We start from the raw sequence: 17,774 nt of genomic DNA on the forward strand, positions 1-17,774 counted from the left end.
CCGCCGCTGCCTGCGGGGACAGTGCCAGGCATCCCCCATCCAGCAGCCCTGCCTGAGGGGTGGTGGGCAGCCTCTGCACCCCCACCACTCCACCTGCAGCCCGGCTTCCCACATAGTGTGGCCCGTACAGCACATCCCATCCCCTGCAGCCTGGCATCTCGTGCAGCATCCAGTGTGGTGTGTCCCACCCCATGCAGCATGTCCTGCGTGTCATGTCCCGTCCCACTGCAGCCTGGTGTCCTATGCCATGCATCCCACACCGTGCACCCCATGCCATGCACCCCATGCTGTGCACCCCATGCGGCGTGTTGCCTCCTGCCGCAGGCTGACCCAGCACCGAGGCACAGCCGGGTTTGCAGCACCCTGGATCTCCGGAGGTGGAGCACTGCCTGCCCGCTCCAGGCCGGGTGGCTCCTGCCGGGCTGCTATACATAGGCCAGCCCTGCCCCGGCGAGGCGCTGAATGGAGCAGGCTCAGTCTTATCAACTCAGCGTGTCATCAGAGGGTATTTTTGGGGACAGCAGCTGCAGGCATTTGTAACGTTTGGTCCCTGCGTGCTGACACCCGGGAGCAAAGCTGGGGGAAGAGGCAGGAGCTGGTGCCGGCACTGGGAGACACGGGGCAGAGGCGGCGGAGCGAGGTGTGAGCATGGGACACGGGACTGGGCTGCGGGGCCATATGGGGCAGGGCAATTGGAGAAGGGGGTGGCTGAAGGGGGCAGTGGGGCGTCCGAGCCATCGGGGCTGTGCATGTCTGTGGGAGCTGCCATGGGGTGGCCTGTGGGTCAGGGGACCATGTGGCCAGGGAAGTGGCTCTGAATGGATGAGCCGTCCCGGAGGTAGGGGTCTGGGAGGAGGAGCTGGCCCTGGTCCCTGCCGCTCCTCAGGGACCAACCCTCTCCCACCATCCCCTCTGGCTCATTCAGGGAGTAGTTTGATTTCTCTTCCCCCTGCCCTGCGTGAAGGAGGCAGAGACGCCTCTGCCCCAGCCCTGGCCATGGTGTGGGCAGAGGTTGGGGTGCGCTCGCCCAGGGGAGGCATGGAGCACCCTGTCCCACTCCTGCCTGTGACAATGGGCATGGTTACCCGCACCACTGGGGATGGAGGCAGTGACCTCCGAAAGCGGGACCCCTCTCCCCAGCCTTCTGTCTGCGCCCTGGGGCTTGAGCGACTGATTATTTCCAGACGTGGCTTTGAGTACCCAAGGGCTGGATCCTGCCTGTGAGACCACACTCTAGAGGGGGACCTGCTCCCGGGGGAGCCCCGCTTTGCCCCAGGGCACGGCCGTGCGGGATGACCGCCAGGCACAAGGGGGTCCCTTGCCCCTCCAAGCCCGGGAGGAAGCGCCCGGATCTGGCCGGGTGCCTCCTGCTCACGACAGCCCCGTATCAGCATCTGCCTGCTGAGCCAGCCCAGATGCTGCAGGAATGCGGCTCTGCCACCACCCGATACTGCAGGAATGCCCCGCGGGTGGGGAAGGGGCGGGCTGGGGCCGTCCTGCCTCCACCGTCCCCCATCCCCAGCACCCAGCCAGCAGCTGCCCGCGCTCCCCGTCTAGGCAGGTGCCCCCCGCCCCAGGAGCTGGGGTCCCCTCTGCGACCCTGGGGCAGGCAGCCTGGGCTGTGGGAGCCCGGGCCCCCTGGGGTGCAAAGACCTGCCTTTAGTCACCTCTTCTATTGCTGCTGAGCTGGGAAGCGGGTGATTCGGGCTGAGACAGGAGCATATCCAGTGGGGTGGGGGTGCTCAGAGCAAGGGTGATGCTCCTGCGGCATGGGTTCAGTGCTGGGGGCTTCTCTCCGGGCTGAGGTCCCTCCTGGCAGTGCTCTATCCCAGTCCCTTGTCAAAGCCTGAGCCCCTGCCCTAGTAGGTCTGTACATCTCCCCAGGCTGATGATCCCCACTGCTGCCCTGGTCAGTCACCTGCTGTGACCCTGGGGAGCTGATGATGGACGGGTTCGGGGGAGCCCCCAGGTTCCTGGCCTACCCACGTGCCTTCACGGTGCAAAGCGGTGCCGATGCGGTCCTGAGCTGCCAGATCACAGGTGACCCCCGGCCGAGCATCCTCTGGGAGAAGGACAAGACCCTGATCGAGCCCTCGGGCCATTTCCACATGGAGGCCAAGGGGGACCTGTACAGCCTGCTGGTGTCCCGCGCCACCCCCCAGGACAGCGGGCTCTACGTCTGTAAGGCCAGGAACAGCGTTGGTGAGACCTACGCCGCCACCACGCTCAAGGTGGAGGCAGGAGAGCCCCAGAAGGAGGGATGCTCGGGCGGCGAGGCGCCCGCCTTCCTTGTTGCCCCCTCATCCACACGGGTGTGCCAGGGGGAGGACGTGATGTTTGCCTGCAGGGTGTCCGGGCAGCCATGCCCAGTGCTGGAGTGGGAGAAGGATGGGCACAAGCTCTCCGACCTCTTTGAGAGCAGCCACTTCGCGGTGGGGCAGGAGCCAGAGGACTGGCACTTCCTGAAGCTGTTCGGTGCCCGGCCCCCAGATGGGGGGGTGTATGTGTGCCGGGTACGCAGCGGCTCCCGGGAGGCCCTGGCTGCTGCCGTGCTCCTGGTCGAACCCCGGGTGCCACTGGATGGGCGCCCCAATGGCTCTCCTGCTGATGGCCCCGAGCCGCTGGCAGAACGGCAGCAGCGGCGGCGGCAGCACGCAGTGGGACGGCACGCAGGACCAGAGACCTGGATGCCCAAAGGTGCGGTGCCGGCTGGGGTGCCAGGGGCCAAGGTGTTCGCCGTGAGCACAGGGAAGCACGCCAAGTTTCGCTGCTACGTCACCGGCAAGCCCAAGCCGGAGATCATCTGGCAGAAGGACGGGGAGCCCCTCGCCCCCAGCCGCAGGCACCTCGTCTACGAAGACCGGGAGGGCTACTTCATCCTCAAGGTGCTGTACTGCAAACCCCAGGACCAGGGGCTGTACGTCTGCACCGCGTCCAACACCGCCGGCCAGACCCTCAGCGCGGTGCAGCTCCAGGTGAAAGGTAGGAGCGTGCCCAAGTGCGGCCGGGCGCTGGGGGTGTCCAGGGCTTTTTGTCTGGCAGGGATGGGTCTGTGTGTGAGCCCAGCATCCCTGGGCTCCCTCCTGCCCTGTGCAGCCGGGGATTACCCCAGGCTCCTCTGGACAGAGCTGCGGGCTGAAAGCTGGGGACGCTGGGCTCCCCCGGGGAGCTGGCTCCCCCCGCCCATGCCCCTCTCTCCTTGCAAGCAGAGAGGTGGCATCTCTGGAGGGCTCTGGGTGTCCGGCCATGAGTGGGGAGGGGGGACAGTGCCTTGGTGACAAATTCCTCTGGAAGTGCCTAGTGGTTTTGGCGGGCAGCCCTGCAGGGCACGGCTCCAAGCGTCTGCACTGGCAGCAGCCCCGTCCCCCAGCGCCACCCTGCCAGCTGGGGACAGCCTGCCACTGGGGTGACCCAGCACCTGGTGCATCCCCCACCTGCACCCTGCTGCTTCCCTCTGCTGAAATGTCTGCCATGGCGTGCTGGCATGCACGCTCCTGCGTCCCCCAAAACTTGCTGATAGATGCTGGGGGCATCGCTGGGTCTCCCCAGCCCATCTCTGGTTCCCCCTGCTCTGGAGGATGTGCTTCCCGGGGGCAGTGCCTGTCCCACATGGGCCAAAGAGGAGAGGGGCAGAGAAGGACCAAGGGCTCAGTGCTGTTTGCGAGCTGGGAGAGCCCCAAGCAAAGGGCTGACAGTGGGTGCCGTGCACCGCACGCCCTCAGCACCCGTCTCTCCCGGTGGCAGAGCACCGGCTGCGGTTCCAGGTACAGCTGGCAGACGTGGAGGTGGCGGAGCGGGAGGATGCTGTGCTGGAGTGCCAGGTGCCACTGGAGACCATCCCCACTGCCTGGTACCTGGAGGACAGGGAGCTGCAGCCCTGCCACAAGTACGTGATGGAGGAGCGAGGCGTGCTGCGGCGCCTGACAATCCGCGATGCCCGCACCGACGATGACGGCATCTACCTCTGCCAGATGAAGGACAAGGGGCGCAGCATCGCCGAGGTCTCCGTCCGAGGTGGGGGGCAGGGCTCCGGCGGCATGGCTTTGCCTTCCTATCCCCCTCCTTGCCAGGCTCTCCACTGCCCCCCGCATCTACCTTCCCACCGTTTGGCCCTGGCGCCTGCTGCTGCCCCTCCTTGACCTCCTCCTCCTCTCTCCCACCCCAGGGAGCCCACCCTGCTCCCCAGCATCCCTCCCCGGCCCTCATGCATCTCTTCCCATAGGGGTGATCGTGAAGCGGCTGCCGCGCAAGCTGGACGTGATGGAGGGGGAGAATGCGGTTTTCTGCGTGGAGACGCGGGAGGCGGTGGAGGAGATCTGCTGGAGCCGGGATGGGCTGCAGCTGCGGGAGTCACCCTGCACCGTGCTGAAGAGTTTCGGCAGGACACACCTCCTGGTGCTGGTGCATGTCACCCGCCAGGACGCGGGCATCATCTCCTTCGCCACTGGGGAGTCGCAGACATCCTCCCAGCTCCGGGTCAAGTGTAAGCCCCAGGCTCGGAGGGGCTCTGTGTCCTCCATCCTGCCCATTCACGGGGGGTGACACAGGGGAGAGACGGGATGGGCACCCACAACACTGGGGACGTAATGCTGCAATGGCTTTTTGGGGAAGGGGGCTTTTAGCGGGGCTCCGGGGCTCCGGGGCCCCAGCCTTGCTGGCACTCACAAACCCCTATAACCAGCACCACGCTACATGGGAGCAAGACCGTCCTCTCCATCTTCTCCATCAGAGAGGGGATCCCCAGAGAAATGGGCTGCGTAGCCCCGCTCAGCCCTTCTGCCACCCTGCCAGGAGCCTCGCTACCGTTCCCAAGCAGTCAACACAGGCTGTGACTTGCAGGTGTGAAGCACAATCCCCCGAGCGCACCGGTGGCAGCCGAGATGAGCGTGGCAGAGAGCAACGCAGCCCTGCTGACGTGGTGCCCCGCGCCTGACGCCCACCTCTGCCCCCCCAGCTGCTACCTGCTGGAGCGGCGGGAGGCGGCGGGGGGCGAGTGGGTGCAGTGCCTCGCCACCGACCTGCCTGGCCACGTGCGGGTGCTTGGTGACAGCGTGCCCCGCGAAGCCGACTACTGCTTCCGTGTCTGCGCCACCAACGAGCATGGCCAGAGCTGCCCCGTGGAGTTCCCTGGCTCCGTGCATCTCGGTGAGGGTACCAAGCTGGGGACCCCCCCCCCGGGACCCGGCTCTCCCCAGGGGCCAGCTGGGATGTCGTGCCACAGCACACTGCTGGCTGGTGCCACCGGGGCTGAGTCTGGCCATGCTCCAGCACCGGCAGCTCGCCTGGAGAGGGGTCTGCAGGATGCATGGGTGAGGGATGGTGAGGACGCACGGTTCTCCCTGGAGCTGTCGGCCATGGTATGTGGCACCTGGTTCCTCGACGATGCCAGGCTGGGTGAGGAGGAGGAGGAGGTGGGCGGCCGGTGCAGCGTGAAGCACCACGGGACAGAGCACTCACTGCTGATCCGGGGAGCACGGCTGGCCGACAGCGGGGCCCAGGTCATCTTTGTGTCCGGCAGCGTGCGGGACTCGGCCATGCTGCATGTGCAAGGTGAGCGGGGTGCTCGCCCTGGGGTCCTGCCAGGAGAAGAACAGCAGGGGCTCTCATGCTGGAGGATGCTTCTCACCCCTCTGCAATGTCTCTCAGCCCCGCAGGTCCGCATTGCCCCGGTGCCCAAAGCTGAGCGGCTCCGGGAGGTGCCGGCAGGGCTGCCTGTGCTACTGGAGTGCCAGGTGTCCCCCCTGGGTGCCCCTGTCTGCTGGCTGAAGGATGGCAAGGCCGTGCCCCTGGATGACATTATTGCAGTGCAGGCAGAGGGCTGCGTGCGGAGGCTGCTCCTCCGCTCGGCGGGTCCCTCAGACACCGGCACGTACACCTGTGACGCCGGCGATGATGCCGTGAGCTTTGTGGTGACCGTGACTGGTGAGCTGGGGACCACGTGTGGGAGCCTGGACCCTACCTCCTGACAGTGCTCCTGCCCCTCTTCTTGCCCCCATGATGGGGCTGAAAGCTGCCATCAGTCAGGTGCCCGTGCTGAGCCCTGCGTTATCCCCGGCAGAGGCACCGGTGAGGATCGTCAGCTCCAACGAGGAGGCCCCCCACGCCTACACGGCTGGGCAGCGTGTGGAGCTGTGGTGCCAGCTGTCCCGCCCGGCGGCCCCGGTGCGCTGGTACAAGGACGGGGAGGAGGTGGAGGTGGGTGAGAGCCTGGTGCTGGAGCAGGAGGGGCCGCGGCACTGGCTGGTGCTGCCCTGTGCCCGGCCACAGGACACAGGGGAATTCGTCTGCGATGCTGGCGGGGACTCTGTCTTCTACACCGTCACTGTGGCAGGTGGGTACGATGCAGACGGGCATCTTGGAGGGACTTTCTTTGGTGGTGCAGGGTGCCACAGCATGGGTCGCTGCCGCTTGCTGCTCTGGGGTTGGGGATGCTCGTCAGAGATGCTTTTGCTGGGTCCTCACCAGCAGGTCAGCTGGGCGGGGTCTTTGCGGCAGCTCTGGTGCGTAAGACCACCCAGACTGAGTGGCAAAGGGGACAGCTCACTCTGCTGGTCTGAAACGCTCAGGCACCCAAGGGCGGGCACCCAGCACCCCCACACTGGGGTGTTTGCCGGACCTCTCCCACGGCCAGTAAACAAGCCCTCCTCTGAGTTCCTAAAAATAGTGGGTACAAGTGCCTGGCACCTGGTGTGGGGTGAGTTGCGGTTGGACATCGCTCTGATGGACAGTGTTAATTGCTGACCTGAAAATTAGCAGTTGCCTGGATACCGATGATTGGGTGGTGTTTGCTGGGTGCGAGTGGGGGACGGCGTCCCGCAGCGGCTGCCCTGGCCGTGGAGCAGCTGCTGGCGTCGCCGGCTGGCAGAGGATAATGAAAGCTGAAAGCGAGTGAAAGACTTCCCCTTGCTGGCCCCGAAACCCACAATCCCGCAACCACAGGAAGGCAACCGGGGGCAGAGCTAAAGCCTGGTTAAAAGGCTCTGTGACCGCAGCAGTAAAACCTCTCCATGGTGTTAATACATGGCAAAGTGCCAAAGTTGATGGCAGAGGATGTAGGAGTGAAGATGGGATGAGTGATGAGAGATGCTGGAAGAGTCAGTGAAGTGGTGACCGCCAGGAGGGTGAAGAAAGGATGGGTTTAGTGTGATAAAGGCAAAAACACCAGCGGGAAGGACAGGCAGCGTGTGCTCTGGGCAGAGGCAGGAGGCATCGTCCGCCCCGCAGGGGTGCGGGGCATGGAGAGCTCAGCTTCCTTAGGGTGGGAGGGGGAAACACTGCTGAAGCTCAGCCTTTCAGCTGAGCAGCTTTGCATAACTTAGATGGAAGGGTCTTAGAGAGGCTGGATCAGGATTTGGCCATCAGTGTCACCGGTGGGGCTGGGGGTGGGTGCCAGGAGGCTCAGGTTGGCATCTCTCTGGCGCGAGTGCTGGGCTGGCTGCTGCAAGCAGCGCTGCTGTGGCACGCTTGGGTTTCCCCGAGGCATCCCAGCTATCCCCCAGGGGCTGCTGCGGTGTGGAGCCCGCCTGCCTCAAGCCTGGCCACCCCCACACGTCTCTGCGTTTTCCGGCAGCTGCCGAGCGCCGGGACTCCCTCAGAGCTGGCAGCGGGGCTGGGGCCAGAGCGGTGCTGCCCGCTGAGGGCTGGCACATCGCCCCCGCCCCTCACCTCAGTGCTGTTCAACATCTCCAGCTGCACTTCAGAGACGTGATTGCTTTTAGCAGGCCCAGGGAGACAGGCAGTTGCCGAGCGTTTGATCAGGGAGCCAGGCGGATGCAGGCTCAGCGTGGTGCAGGTTGAATGCTGCAAACTGGAGCCACGCTGCTCTTGCACGCTGCGGGGCTGCGGTGCGCTGCTGAGCCTGGGCATCGCAGCTGGAAACTGTCTGGGAAGTTTGCAGCCCGGACGCCCAGCACGGGGCAGCTGCAGGCCGTGAGAAGGGCAGGTCGCTGCTCGGCTGCCAGCGTGCTCTGGTGCCGGCTGTGCCCTGTGCCTGCCCGGAGCCGCAGGCTGGCTGAGCACCCACGGCAGAGTCCAGGCCAGCTATGGCCCACCACAACGCGTGTGGCTGGGCAGGCGGTGTTGGCAGCTGCAGGCAGGGGCCACATCCTGACCTTCTCCCAGGAGAGAGGAGGTCTGGTCACCTAAAGCTTGTACTGGGAGCCCCTCTGCCTTTACAGATCCGACACAAGTTAGTGGGGAGGTGTGGGCAGTGGCACATATTTCATGTGTAGCCCATTAATGGTGGTGTTTAGCAAGCACTGCAATCTGGCATGGGGTCCCGGGTCCCAGTGAGCTGGAGGGATGGGGCTGCTGGCCACAAGTTATCTACACACCTGCACCGCAGTGTTGGCAAATGCCAAGGCTGAGCCAAGACAGAAGCACCAGCCGGGACCTGGCAGCCTCCGAAATGGGGAGACTGGCAGAGGGGTGGGCACCCCCTGGTAGGGCAACCACAGGGGCTGGGGCTGGCACCACAGACAGCAATTAGTAGTGCTGGGGCTCACTAACGAGGTGCTTGCCTGCCCACATCCTCCCTCCACATCCTTCAGCTCCATCCTGGGGCAGAGCAGAGCATGTACCATGGGAGCGAGGGCATGGCAGCAATTTACAGCCAGCTGGAAGCCAGGTGTTCCTCCTGAGCGCGGTGGGTTGGGAGAAGAGGGAGCCCCAGCCAGGGCAGCCCAGCCACTTGTGCTACGCAGGATGCGGATGAGCCTTAAAGCCAATGAGCCGGTGAAGCCATTGCTCCACGCAGGGCTGTGACTGCCACCATCACCTGCTCTGGTCTTTACATCCTGGCTGAGCCCCACGTTATCCCTGGCAGAGGCACCGGTGAGGATCATCAGCTCCAACGAGGACGCCCCCCACGCCTACACGGCTGGGCAGCGTGTGGAGCTGTGGTGCCAGCTGTCCCGCCTGGTGGCCCCGGTGCGCTGGTACAAGGACGGGGAGGAGGTGGAGGCGGGCGAGAGCCTGGTGCTGGAGCAGGAGGGGCCGCGGCACCGGCTGGTGCTGCCCTGTGCCCGGCTGCAGGACGCGGGGGAGTTCGTCTGTGATGCCGGCGGGGACTCTGTCTTCTACACTGTCACCGTGGCAGGTGGGTGTGATGCACAGCTACGGCCCTCTCCCCCTTCTCCCTCTGCCCCGGCTCCATGCTCATGCTGCCATCCCACCGGTGGCTGCAGCATCTCGGCTGCCCCTCGCCTCCTCGTGAGCGGCTCCTTGCCTGTGCCCCTGGGCTGGAGGAGGATGCGGGCAGGGGCAGGTCAGCTGCTCTGTCTCCTGGAGCTCTGTGCCACGCTGTCCCTCTGCACCCCAGGGCACAGCCACACTGCCTGCCCATGGGTTATGCCACCTTGCACCCAGCCCTGGTGCTCCCTCACCTTTCAGCTATCAGCACTGCAGGTCTGGGATGACCCCAGCTGCTGGCCCCAGGGCAGCTAGGATGGAGGCCAAGTGACACAGGGTCTTGGTCCTCTCAGCCCCACAGGTCCACATTGCCCCAGTGCCCGAGGCACAGCAGCTCCAGGAGGTGCTGGCAGGGCTGCCCGTGCTGCTGGAGTGCCAGGTGTACCCCCCAGATGCCCCTGTCCACTGGCTGAAGGACGGCAAGGCCGTGGTCCCGACCGAGGTCCTGGCCATCTGCTCAGAAGGATGCTCGCAGAGGCTGCACATCCCTGCAGCTGCGCTGTCCGACTCGGGGATGTACACCTGCAATGCCGGGGACGATGCTGCCAGCTTCAGGGTGACCGTAAGCGGTGAGCTGCCCAGGGGGTGCCCATCTTCACATGGGGCTCGCCCAGCACCGTGGCTGAGCCCCCCCGTGTGTCCCCTGGCAGAGGCACCGGTGAGGGTCGTCAGCTCCAACAAGGAGGCCCCCCACGCCTACGTAGCCGGGCAGCGCGTGGAGCTGTGGTGCCAGCTGTCCCGCCCGGCGGCTCCTGTGCGCTGGTACAAGGATGGGGAGGAGGTGGAGGCGGGCGAGAGCCTGGTGCTGGAGCAGGAGGGGCCGCGGCGCTGGCTGGTGCTGCCCTGTGCCCGGCTGCAGGATGCGGGGGAGTTCATCTGCGACGCTGGGGATGAGTCTGTCTCCTACCACGTCTCGGTGGCAGGTTGGTGGCACAGCAGGGATGTCCTGGGAAGGGCAGCGCTGCCCCAGCTCTGTGCCATGAGGTCCCCAGCCCTGCTCCCTGCCCTCAGCATCGTGGAGGACAGGGTGCAGCTGCATCACCCAGGGGCTGGTGGGTGCCCCCCTCCAGCCATGCTGGGCTGGCACCGTGTGCTCGCCACCCTGCCCTCGAGCAGGTCCTGCCCCTTTGCACTGGGATGAGAGGCTGTAGCATCCGTGCAGCCCCATGGGGACAGGGATGCAGGTGACAGTAAGTAGGGACAGCAGAGCCAGGAGCGGTGCAGAGAGCAGGTCTCACACCCTTCCTCCATGTCCCTGGCAGAGCTGCCAGTGAGGATCCTGCACCCTCCGCAGCGCTCGCTGGAGCTGCTGGTGCAGGCGCCAGGGTGCGTGGAGCTACGGTGTGAGCTCTCTGTGCCAGATGCTCCTGTGAGCTGGTTCAAGGATGGGCTGGAGGTAGACGAGACCGACAATCTGCTGCTGCTGGTGGAGGGGGCCTGGCGCTGTCTCCTCATCCCCAGGAGCAGCGCGGAGGATGCGGGCGAGTACATCTGCGAGAGCAAGGATGAGGCCGTCTCCTTTGACATCAAGGTGTCAGGTCAGCGGGGACCTGGGAGCAGGAAGGCACTGATGGGGTTCCAGCCCGCGGGGTCTTTCCCAGCTTGGGTGAGGGGGACCAGCTCCTCCGTAGTGACGGAGCCGGTGGGTGCCCAACCCCTGGGTGCTGGGCCACCCAGAGCATGTGCTCACCTGGGGCTGGCAGCAGAGGTGTCCCCCGGGGCTGTGTTGTCCCCATGCTGCTTTGCATCATGGCCACGCCATCCTTGCAGAGCCGCCAGTGAGAATCCTGCAGCCCTGCAGACCTCCTCCCATCGTGACAGTGTCCCCTGGGGAGACGGTGATGCTGGACTGTGAGCTGTCCCGCGTGGATGCCCCCGTGTGCTGGACCAAGGAGGGCGTAAGGCTGGAGGCTGGGGGCAACCTGGTCCTGGAGGAGGAGGGTGCCCACCGCCGCCTGCTCATCCCCATGGCCCGAGCCGAGCACTCCGGAAAATACGTCTGCGATGCCACCGATGACACAGTGACCTTCACCGTCCAAGTGTCAGGTGAGCAAGAGGCTGGGGGAGAGCCTGGCGGGGGGTGCTGGGTGCACGGACCCTGGAGACCCCAGCTCTGCTGTGTTGGGTGCTGCAGACCCACTGGTCAGGATCCTGGAGAGGGATGTCCTGCCGACCCACCGGCACTGCCGGGCCATGGAGGACCTGGTGCTGGAGGTGCACCTCTCGCACGCCCACGGGGAGGTGAAGTGGTACAAGGACGGGGAGAAGTTGCAGGACACCGGGCGTGTGCGGCTGGAGGAGGACGGGGCACACCGCTCGCTTGTCGTCCTGGGCACCACAGGCAGGGACGCGGGGGAGTATCTCTGCGACACCGGCGACGACAGCATCATCTTCTTTGTCACCGTGGAAGGTGAGTGGGAGGTTCTGGGGGGGACGGCCAGCGGGGCGAGGACCGAGGTGGGTCCTTGGCTGTTGCCAGTCTGGTGTGGGGCTGGGCTGGGTGGCAGTGAGCATGGGGAGGCTGGTGGGGGGGACACAGGGAGTGGGTTCCCCCACGCGGGGGCTCTGTGGAAACCCCTGCGCTGCCCAGCTGCAGCGAGAGGAGGTCCGGACAGGATCCGGCCATTGCAGCACCCGGCACAGGCTGCTGCTCCCGTGGTGACAGCCCGTCTCTCCAGTCCCAGAGCCACCGGTGACCATTGTGGGCAGCACGGGCGCCGTGGAGCATCGCTGCCTGGTGGCCGGGGAAGACCTGGTGCTGGCTTGTGAGCTCTCCTGGCCTGACGCCACTGTGCGCTGGCTCCGGGATGGCCAGGAGGTGCAGCCGGGTGAGCGGGTGCAGGTCGAGGCCCGCGGGGTGCTGCGGCAGCTCACCATCCATGGGGCGCAGCCCGATGACTCGGGGTGCTATGTCTGTGATGCTGCCAGCGACCGCGTGGTGACAAGTGTGGAGGTGTCAGGTGAGCCGGCAGGAGCTCAGCACCCTGGGGGCCCCCAGCACAGTGGGATCCTGCCACAGCCCTGGGCAAGGGGAGGGGATGCCTCTGTGACCACACTGATGGCAGAGACCAGCACAGCAGCATGGCAGGGGAGGGCGGGAGCCCTGTCCCCAACCCCGCAGGAGTTGTCGGCCAGGAAGGGGCATGTCAGGGTTGTGGCGAGATGCATCCCTCCCGCCTCCCCCAGCCAGGGGCTGGTTAAATTTAGCCTTGGCCGGCTCCCAGGCGCCGCTCCTCCTGCTTTGGCTGCCAAGGGCTGAGCTTAGCCCAGACCCTTATCAGCTGGAGATGGAGGGTTGGGCAGGGTGGGAGAGAGCCTGGCACAGGCAGGTGTCCTGGCTCCCAGTAAGGCACTCGGGATGGGGGGGACACCGAAATGAATTGCCTCAACTCGGCAGCTGAGCTGCCTGTGCAGGGAGGGATGCAGGAGTGACGGGCTCTGCCACCATCCCTGCCTGGGCCCCCTTCCCCAAGGGGACCCTGAGCTGCCAGACCCCGCCAGCCTGCACGCCTGCCCCACCGGGACCCCCGGCTGGTCCCACCGGGACCCCGAGCCAGCCCCACAGCAACCCCCAGCCACTCACAGCATCCCGCAGCTGGATGCATCATGACCCCCATCGGCCCCACAGCCCTCCTGCCCCACGGTGACTCACGGTGGGCATTGCCACCTCTCCGCTCGCAGCAGTCCCGTCCCTGCACTGCCCAGCACCGTGGGGACACCCCTGAGCCCTGCCTTGTCCCCCATGCCCCCCAGCCCGGCCTGTGCGCATTGTCAACAAGGAGGAGGCGCAGAGCCCGCTGGAGGTGCTGGAGGGGGACAGTGTGACACTGGTGGCCCGGCTGTCCCCTGAGATGGCAGCAGCACAGTGGCAGAAGGATGGACAGACACTGCATTCGGGCGGGCGGCTACTGGTGTGCAGCGAGGGCCCCGCACGCAGCCTCACCATCAAGCAAGTGGAGCTGGGCGACAGTGGCATCTTCTTCTGCGATGCTGGTGATGATGAGGTGCATTTCATGCTGCACGTGAAAGGTGAGCCTGGAGGTGTCCCTCACCCATGCCAGGGGGCAGGAGTGGTCCCCTGCCCCACACTGGGATGCTTCGTGCCCCCATCCCACGCTGGTGCTACTGGCAGGGGCACAGCTAAGCCCGGCGCTTCCTCGACACAGAGGCGCCCGTGCTGTTCGTGAACAAGCGGGAGGAGCAGGAGAAGCTGCTGGTGCTGGAGGGCAGCAGTGCTGTGCTCTCTGCTGTTGCCTCCACGGAGCGAGCCGATGTCACCTGGCTGGGCCCACGGCAGGTGGTGGTGGCCGGCGAGCGCTGTGAGCTGCGGAGGGATGGCCGCGTGCACAGCCTCATCCTCCACAACATGGCCAAGGAGGATGCTGGCATCTACACGTGCCTCTCCCCCCACGACCAGATGCAGTTCGACGTGAGCGTTCGAGGTGGGTGGCGGGGGAGTGGCGGGGGTGCCCGGGGACCCGCCCTGTGGCGGCAGTGGGTGCTGACGCAGGGTGTTTGGCTGTGCAGAGCTGCAGGTGAAGTTTCTGCGTGGGCTGTCGGACGTGCGTGCACGGCAGGGCGAGCGGGCAGTGCTGTGGTGCGAGCTCTGCAAGGCACGGGGCGACGTGGTGTGGCGGAAGGACGGGCGGGCACTGGCGCCTGGCCCCCGCTGGCAGATGATGGCAGAGGGGCGAGAGCGCTCGCTGGTGCTGAGCCGCGTGGAGCCTGAGGATGCTGGCGAGTACTGCTGCGAGTCCAACGATGACCAGACACTGGCGACACTGATGGTGCAGGGTGAGCTGTGCCCGAGGCTTGGCCACCACCCCGGGGACCCCTGTGCCATGGGGGAGGTGGGGAAGCTGGGCACGGCAATGGCAGGGGGGTGCGGGGATGCTCAGCAGCTCTGCAGGATGGGGGGTCCCCAGTGCCGTGCCCTGACACCCCGGCTGTAGTCCCCAGGGTGGTGGAGATCATCACGGAGCTGCAGAGCCTGACAGTGCTGGAGGGGGAGGATGCCACATTCAAGTGCCTGGTATCCCCTGAGGATGTGGCTGTGACCTGGCAGCTGAACGGCCAGCCTGTGGTCCCTGGCGAGCAGCTGCTGGTGACAAGGAGCGGGCTGTGCCACAGCCTCACCCTCCGGCAGTGCCAGCCGGGCGACGCAGCCACCGTGACGGCCAATGCCGAGGGGCTGGTGAGCACGGCCCGGCTGAGTGTGCAAGGTGAGGGGGAAGGAGCCGGCTGGGGCACAGCCCAGGGCACAGGCCCGGGGCCAGACGCTGACCTGACACACGGGCCGTGCAGAGGCGCAGGTGCTGTTCATGCGGAAGCTGCAGGATGTGGTGGCAGAGGAGCAGGGGGACGCGTGCCTGGAGGTGGAGGTGAGCCACGAGGCTGCCGAGGTGCAGTGGCTGAAGCAGGGCATCCTCCTCCAGCCGGGCACCAAGTACCAGCTGCAGGAGTCGGGGCGACGGCGCACCCTCACCATCCACTGCCTCGGCCCCTCTGACCGTGGCATCTACCGCTGTGAGAGCCTGCACGACCGCACGCAGGCCAGGCTCTGCGTGGAGCGTGAGTACCGCGCTGGGGACGGGGATGGGGACAGGGATGGAGACGGGGATGAGGATGGGGAGAGCAGCAGCCTGCTGCAAGGATGCTGCAGGGTGGAGGAGGGAGCATGGGCAGAGCTGGTACTTGGCTGGAAGGGGTGGTCAAGCAGAGAGGTGAGCATGGGGGTCAAGGATGGGCAGGGGTGGGCACCTGGTAAAAAGGGCTGGATTTAGAGGATCAGTCCAGCAAGCACAGATTGGGGAGCTGGGGTCTCAGGGGTGGAGCAGGCACCCGTTCATGGACACGGGTCCCTTGCAGCCCGGAAGGTGTTGATCCAGACACCGCTGGCAGACGTGGAGACCTTTGAGAAGGAGACAGCCACCTTCCACCTGGAGCTGTCTCACCCCAGCGTGCCCGGGGTCTGGACGCGGGACGGCATCCGGGTGAAGCCTAGCAGCACGTGCCGGATCAGCGCCACAGGCTGCGGGCACAGCCTGACACTGGAGGGGCTGGCGCTGGAGGACTCAGGCACCATCACCTTCACCACTGACACACTGCGTTGTAGTGCCCGCCTGCTTGTGCGGGGTATGGTCACTGGGGCAGGCTCGGGGCGCTGCCCATCCTGCAGCCATTTGGTCCCGGGGGAGATGCCAGGGCTGAGCTGGGCCACTCTGGGCAGATGCTGGCAGGTGTCCCCCTGTCCCCAGGGAGGAGAAGTGAGCTCAGCAGTGGGGACCCCCCCAGCCAGGGTCTGGGTCCAGAGCCAGCTGGGACACCCGTGATGAGTGCTTGCCCATGGTAGTGCCCTGGGAAGTGCCACTCTCACCCCATGCTGAGATGCCCCGGGCACAGCTCCCCATCCCCACAGCCCCAAGCCCATGTCTTTCCCCTACCAAACTTTCCTGCCCTGTGTCCTCTCCCCTCAGAGCCTCCAGTCACAATGGTGAGGGTCCCACGGGACCTGGGGGTCCTGGAGACAGGGGTTGCCAGCTTCGAGTGCGAGCTGTCACGCCCCAGCGTGGAGGTGAAGTGGTTGAAGGTGAGGGTTCGCCCCGATCCCCTCCAGCAGCGCCCAGCTGCATCCTCCTCCCTGCTTTGCCCCCTGGCCACTGCCCTCCCTGCTGGGGCTGCTGGCAGGGGAGGTAGGGGCAAAGCAGCAGGGTGCTGCCTGCTTGCACCCCTGAGCACACGCTTCCTGGGCAGGATGGTCAGGAGCTGCGGTCAGGGCCCAACTGCCGCATCTACTCGGCGGGTCGGCGCCGCGTCCTGCAGCTGAGCCGCTGCGAGCTGGCCGATGCCGGCACCTACACCTGCGACGCAGGCGACTGCCGGGCCTCTGCCATGCTGCACGTCCAGGGTACGGCCGCTCCCCCTCCCGGGGACATGCGCACCCCCAAACCCTGCGCCACCCACACCCTCTCACCCTTGACCGCCCTGGCACCCTGTCCCTTGCCCACAGAGCGCCAGGTCCATATCGTGCAGGACCTGCAGGACGCCTGGGTGCGGGAGGGTGACAACGCTGTCTTCACCTGCGAGGCGTCGCACGGGGACGTGAAGGGCGAGTGGTTCCGAGATGGGGAGAAAATCAAGGTCTCCGGCACGGTGAAGATACGGCAAGAAGGTGGGGGTGCAGGTGGCCCCACACCCAGTTCGGGGCTGGGAGGGGGTGAATTCAAGCGTGGGGAGTTTGTGTGGACAAAGGGGGAAATCCGTGCCTCCTGCCTGCCATGGGTGCCCATCACCATCCCCCTGAGCCGGCCTCTCCTTCCCCAGGGACCCGGCACTTCCTGCTGCTCTGCAGCGTGCGCCCCGAGGACGCGGGACTCATCCGCTTCGCGGCCCGGATGGTTGTCTCGGAGGCCAGCCTGCGGGTGGAAGGTACTGGTGCGGGATGCAAGGGCTGGCTGGGCTCCAGCACCAGGGCTGGCTCGTGGGGTCCCCGTGGGAGCCCGCTCGCCCCACGGTGCTGATGGCTCCCCCCGCATGCCAGCACTGCCCATCCGGATTGTGAAGCCGCTGCGGGACAAGACGGTGCTGGCGCGGCACAAGGCGACACTGGAGTGCACCGTGTCCCACGCCCGGGGCCGGGTGCGCTGGCTCCGTGGGGACACTGAGATCTTTGCTGGTGACAAGTACGAGATCTGCAACCTGGACTGCTACCGCACGCTCATCATCCACCGCGTGGGCCCCGAGGATGAGGACTCGTACACCTGTGACGCCTTCGACGACCGCTCCACCGCCCGACTCCTTGTGGAGGGTGAGGTGGCACCTGGGGGGGGCACCACTGGGGGCTGGCGGTGCTGCCATGCCTCGCAGAGGAGGGACACCAGGGGCCCTGTCCCCACGTCCCACTGCTTGTAAGGGTCTGATCGCTGGCGTTGGGGGAGCAGGCTGGATATGGGACCAGGAGTCTGTGTCCCCCTCGGCTGGGACACCCCTTTGGGGTGCCCCGCCAGCTCTGGGGATGCTGCACCTCTCGCTGACTCCCATTGTCCCTGCAGGGAGCTAGGAGCCAGGATGCGGCGCTCAGGGGCTGCACACAGACGGACAGACGCCGCTGCTGGCGAGATGTGGTCATGCTTCCCCCGGCATGTACGGACACACAGACACCATCCCCAGCCTGCTCTGGCCTTAGGGCTCTGCATTAAACAGTGTTTTTTTCTGACATGGCTTCTTCCACCCCAGCGAGCCAGAGTCATGTTAGGAGAAGGAGCGGTGGCACCGCTCTGCATCCCACCCAGCATCCCCGGGGAGCCTGGCTCTTGGGGCCCCCCCTCGCCCCTGCCCCCCAGCACAGCCCCTGGCCCCGCACGCCGGGCTCTGAAAGGCTCTTTACTGTGCGACCGTGGCCTCAGCAGTGTTTGGCACATTTACAAAAGAGACTGAAAAGGGGGACGGCAGCGCGGCACTGCAGGGATGGGGGCACCTGGCAGAAACATGCAGTTCCCGGGACAGCAGGGCCGGCCGGGCTGGGTTGAGGGGGGGCTCCCAAAGCAGGGTGGCACCCCAGTCCAGTCTTGCCGCCATCCTGCCTG

At 66.1% G+C, this 17,774-nt stretch overlaps 1 protein-coding gene across 1 annotated transcript; it reads left to right on the top strand.

Moving 5' to 3' along the window:
• Positions 1-577: 577 nt before the first annotated feature.
• Positions 578-17,403, top strand: OBSL1 (obscurin like cytoskeletal adaptor 1). Its single transcript, XM_076342798.1, has 26 exons — positions 578-640; positions 1,885-2,982; positions 3,745-4,014; positions 4,223-4,483; positions 4,840-5,145; positions 5,269-5,550; positions 5,647-5,922; positions 6,059-6,331; positions 8,825-9,097; positions 9,840-10,112; positions 10,452-10,727; positions 10,960-11,235; positions 11,324-11,599; positions 11,868-12,149; positions 12,943-13,218; positions 13,356-13,631; positions 13,717-13,983; positions 14,142-14,411; positions 14,494-14,760; positions 15,058-15,324; positions 15,666-15,778; positions 15,943-16,096; positions 16,199-16,360; positions 16,513-16,617; positions 16,730-16,996; positions 17,241-17,403. Exons 2-26 carry the CDS (start codon positions 1,941-1,943, stop codon positions 17,246-17,248), a joined length of 6,798 nt encoding a protein of 2,265 aa, XP_076198913.1. The 5' UTR covers positions 578-640; positions 1,885-1,940; the 3' UTR covers positions 17,249-17,403.
• Positions 17,404-17,774: the final 371 nt, after the last annotated feature.

The sequence above is a fragment of the Aptenodytes patagonicus genome, chromosome 6 (assembly GCF_965638725.1).
Source record: "Aptenodytes patagonicus chromosome 6, bAptPat1.pri.cur, whole genome shotgun sequence".
NCBI classification, from domain to species: Eukaryota; Metazoa; Chordata; class Aves; order Sphenisciformes; family Spheniscidae; genus Aptenodytes; species Aptenodytes patagonicus.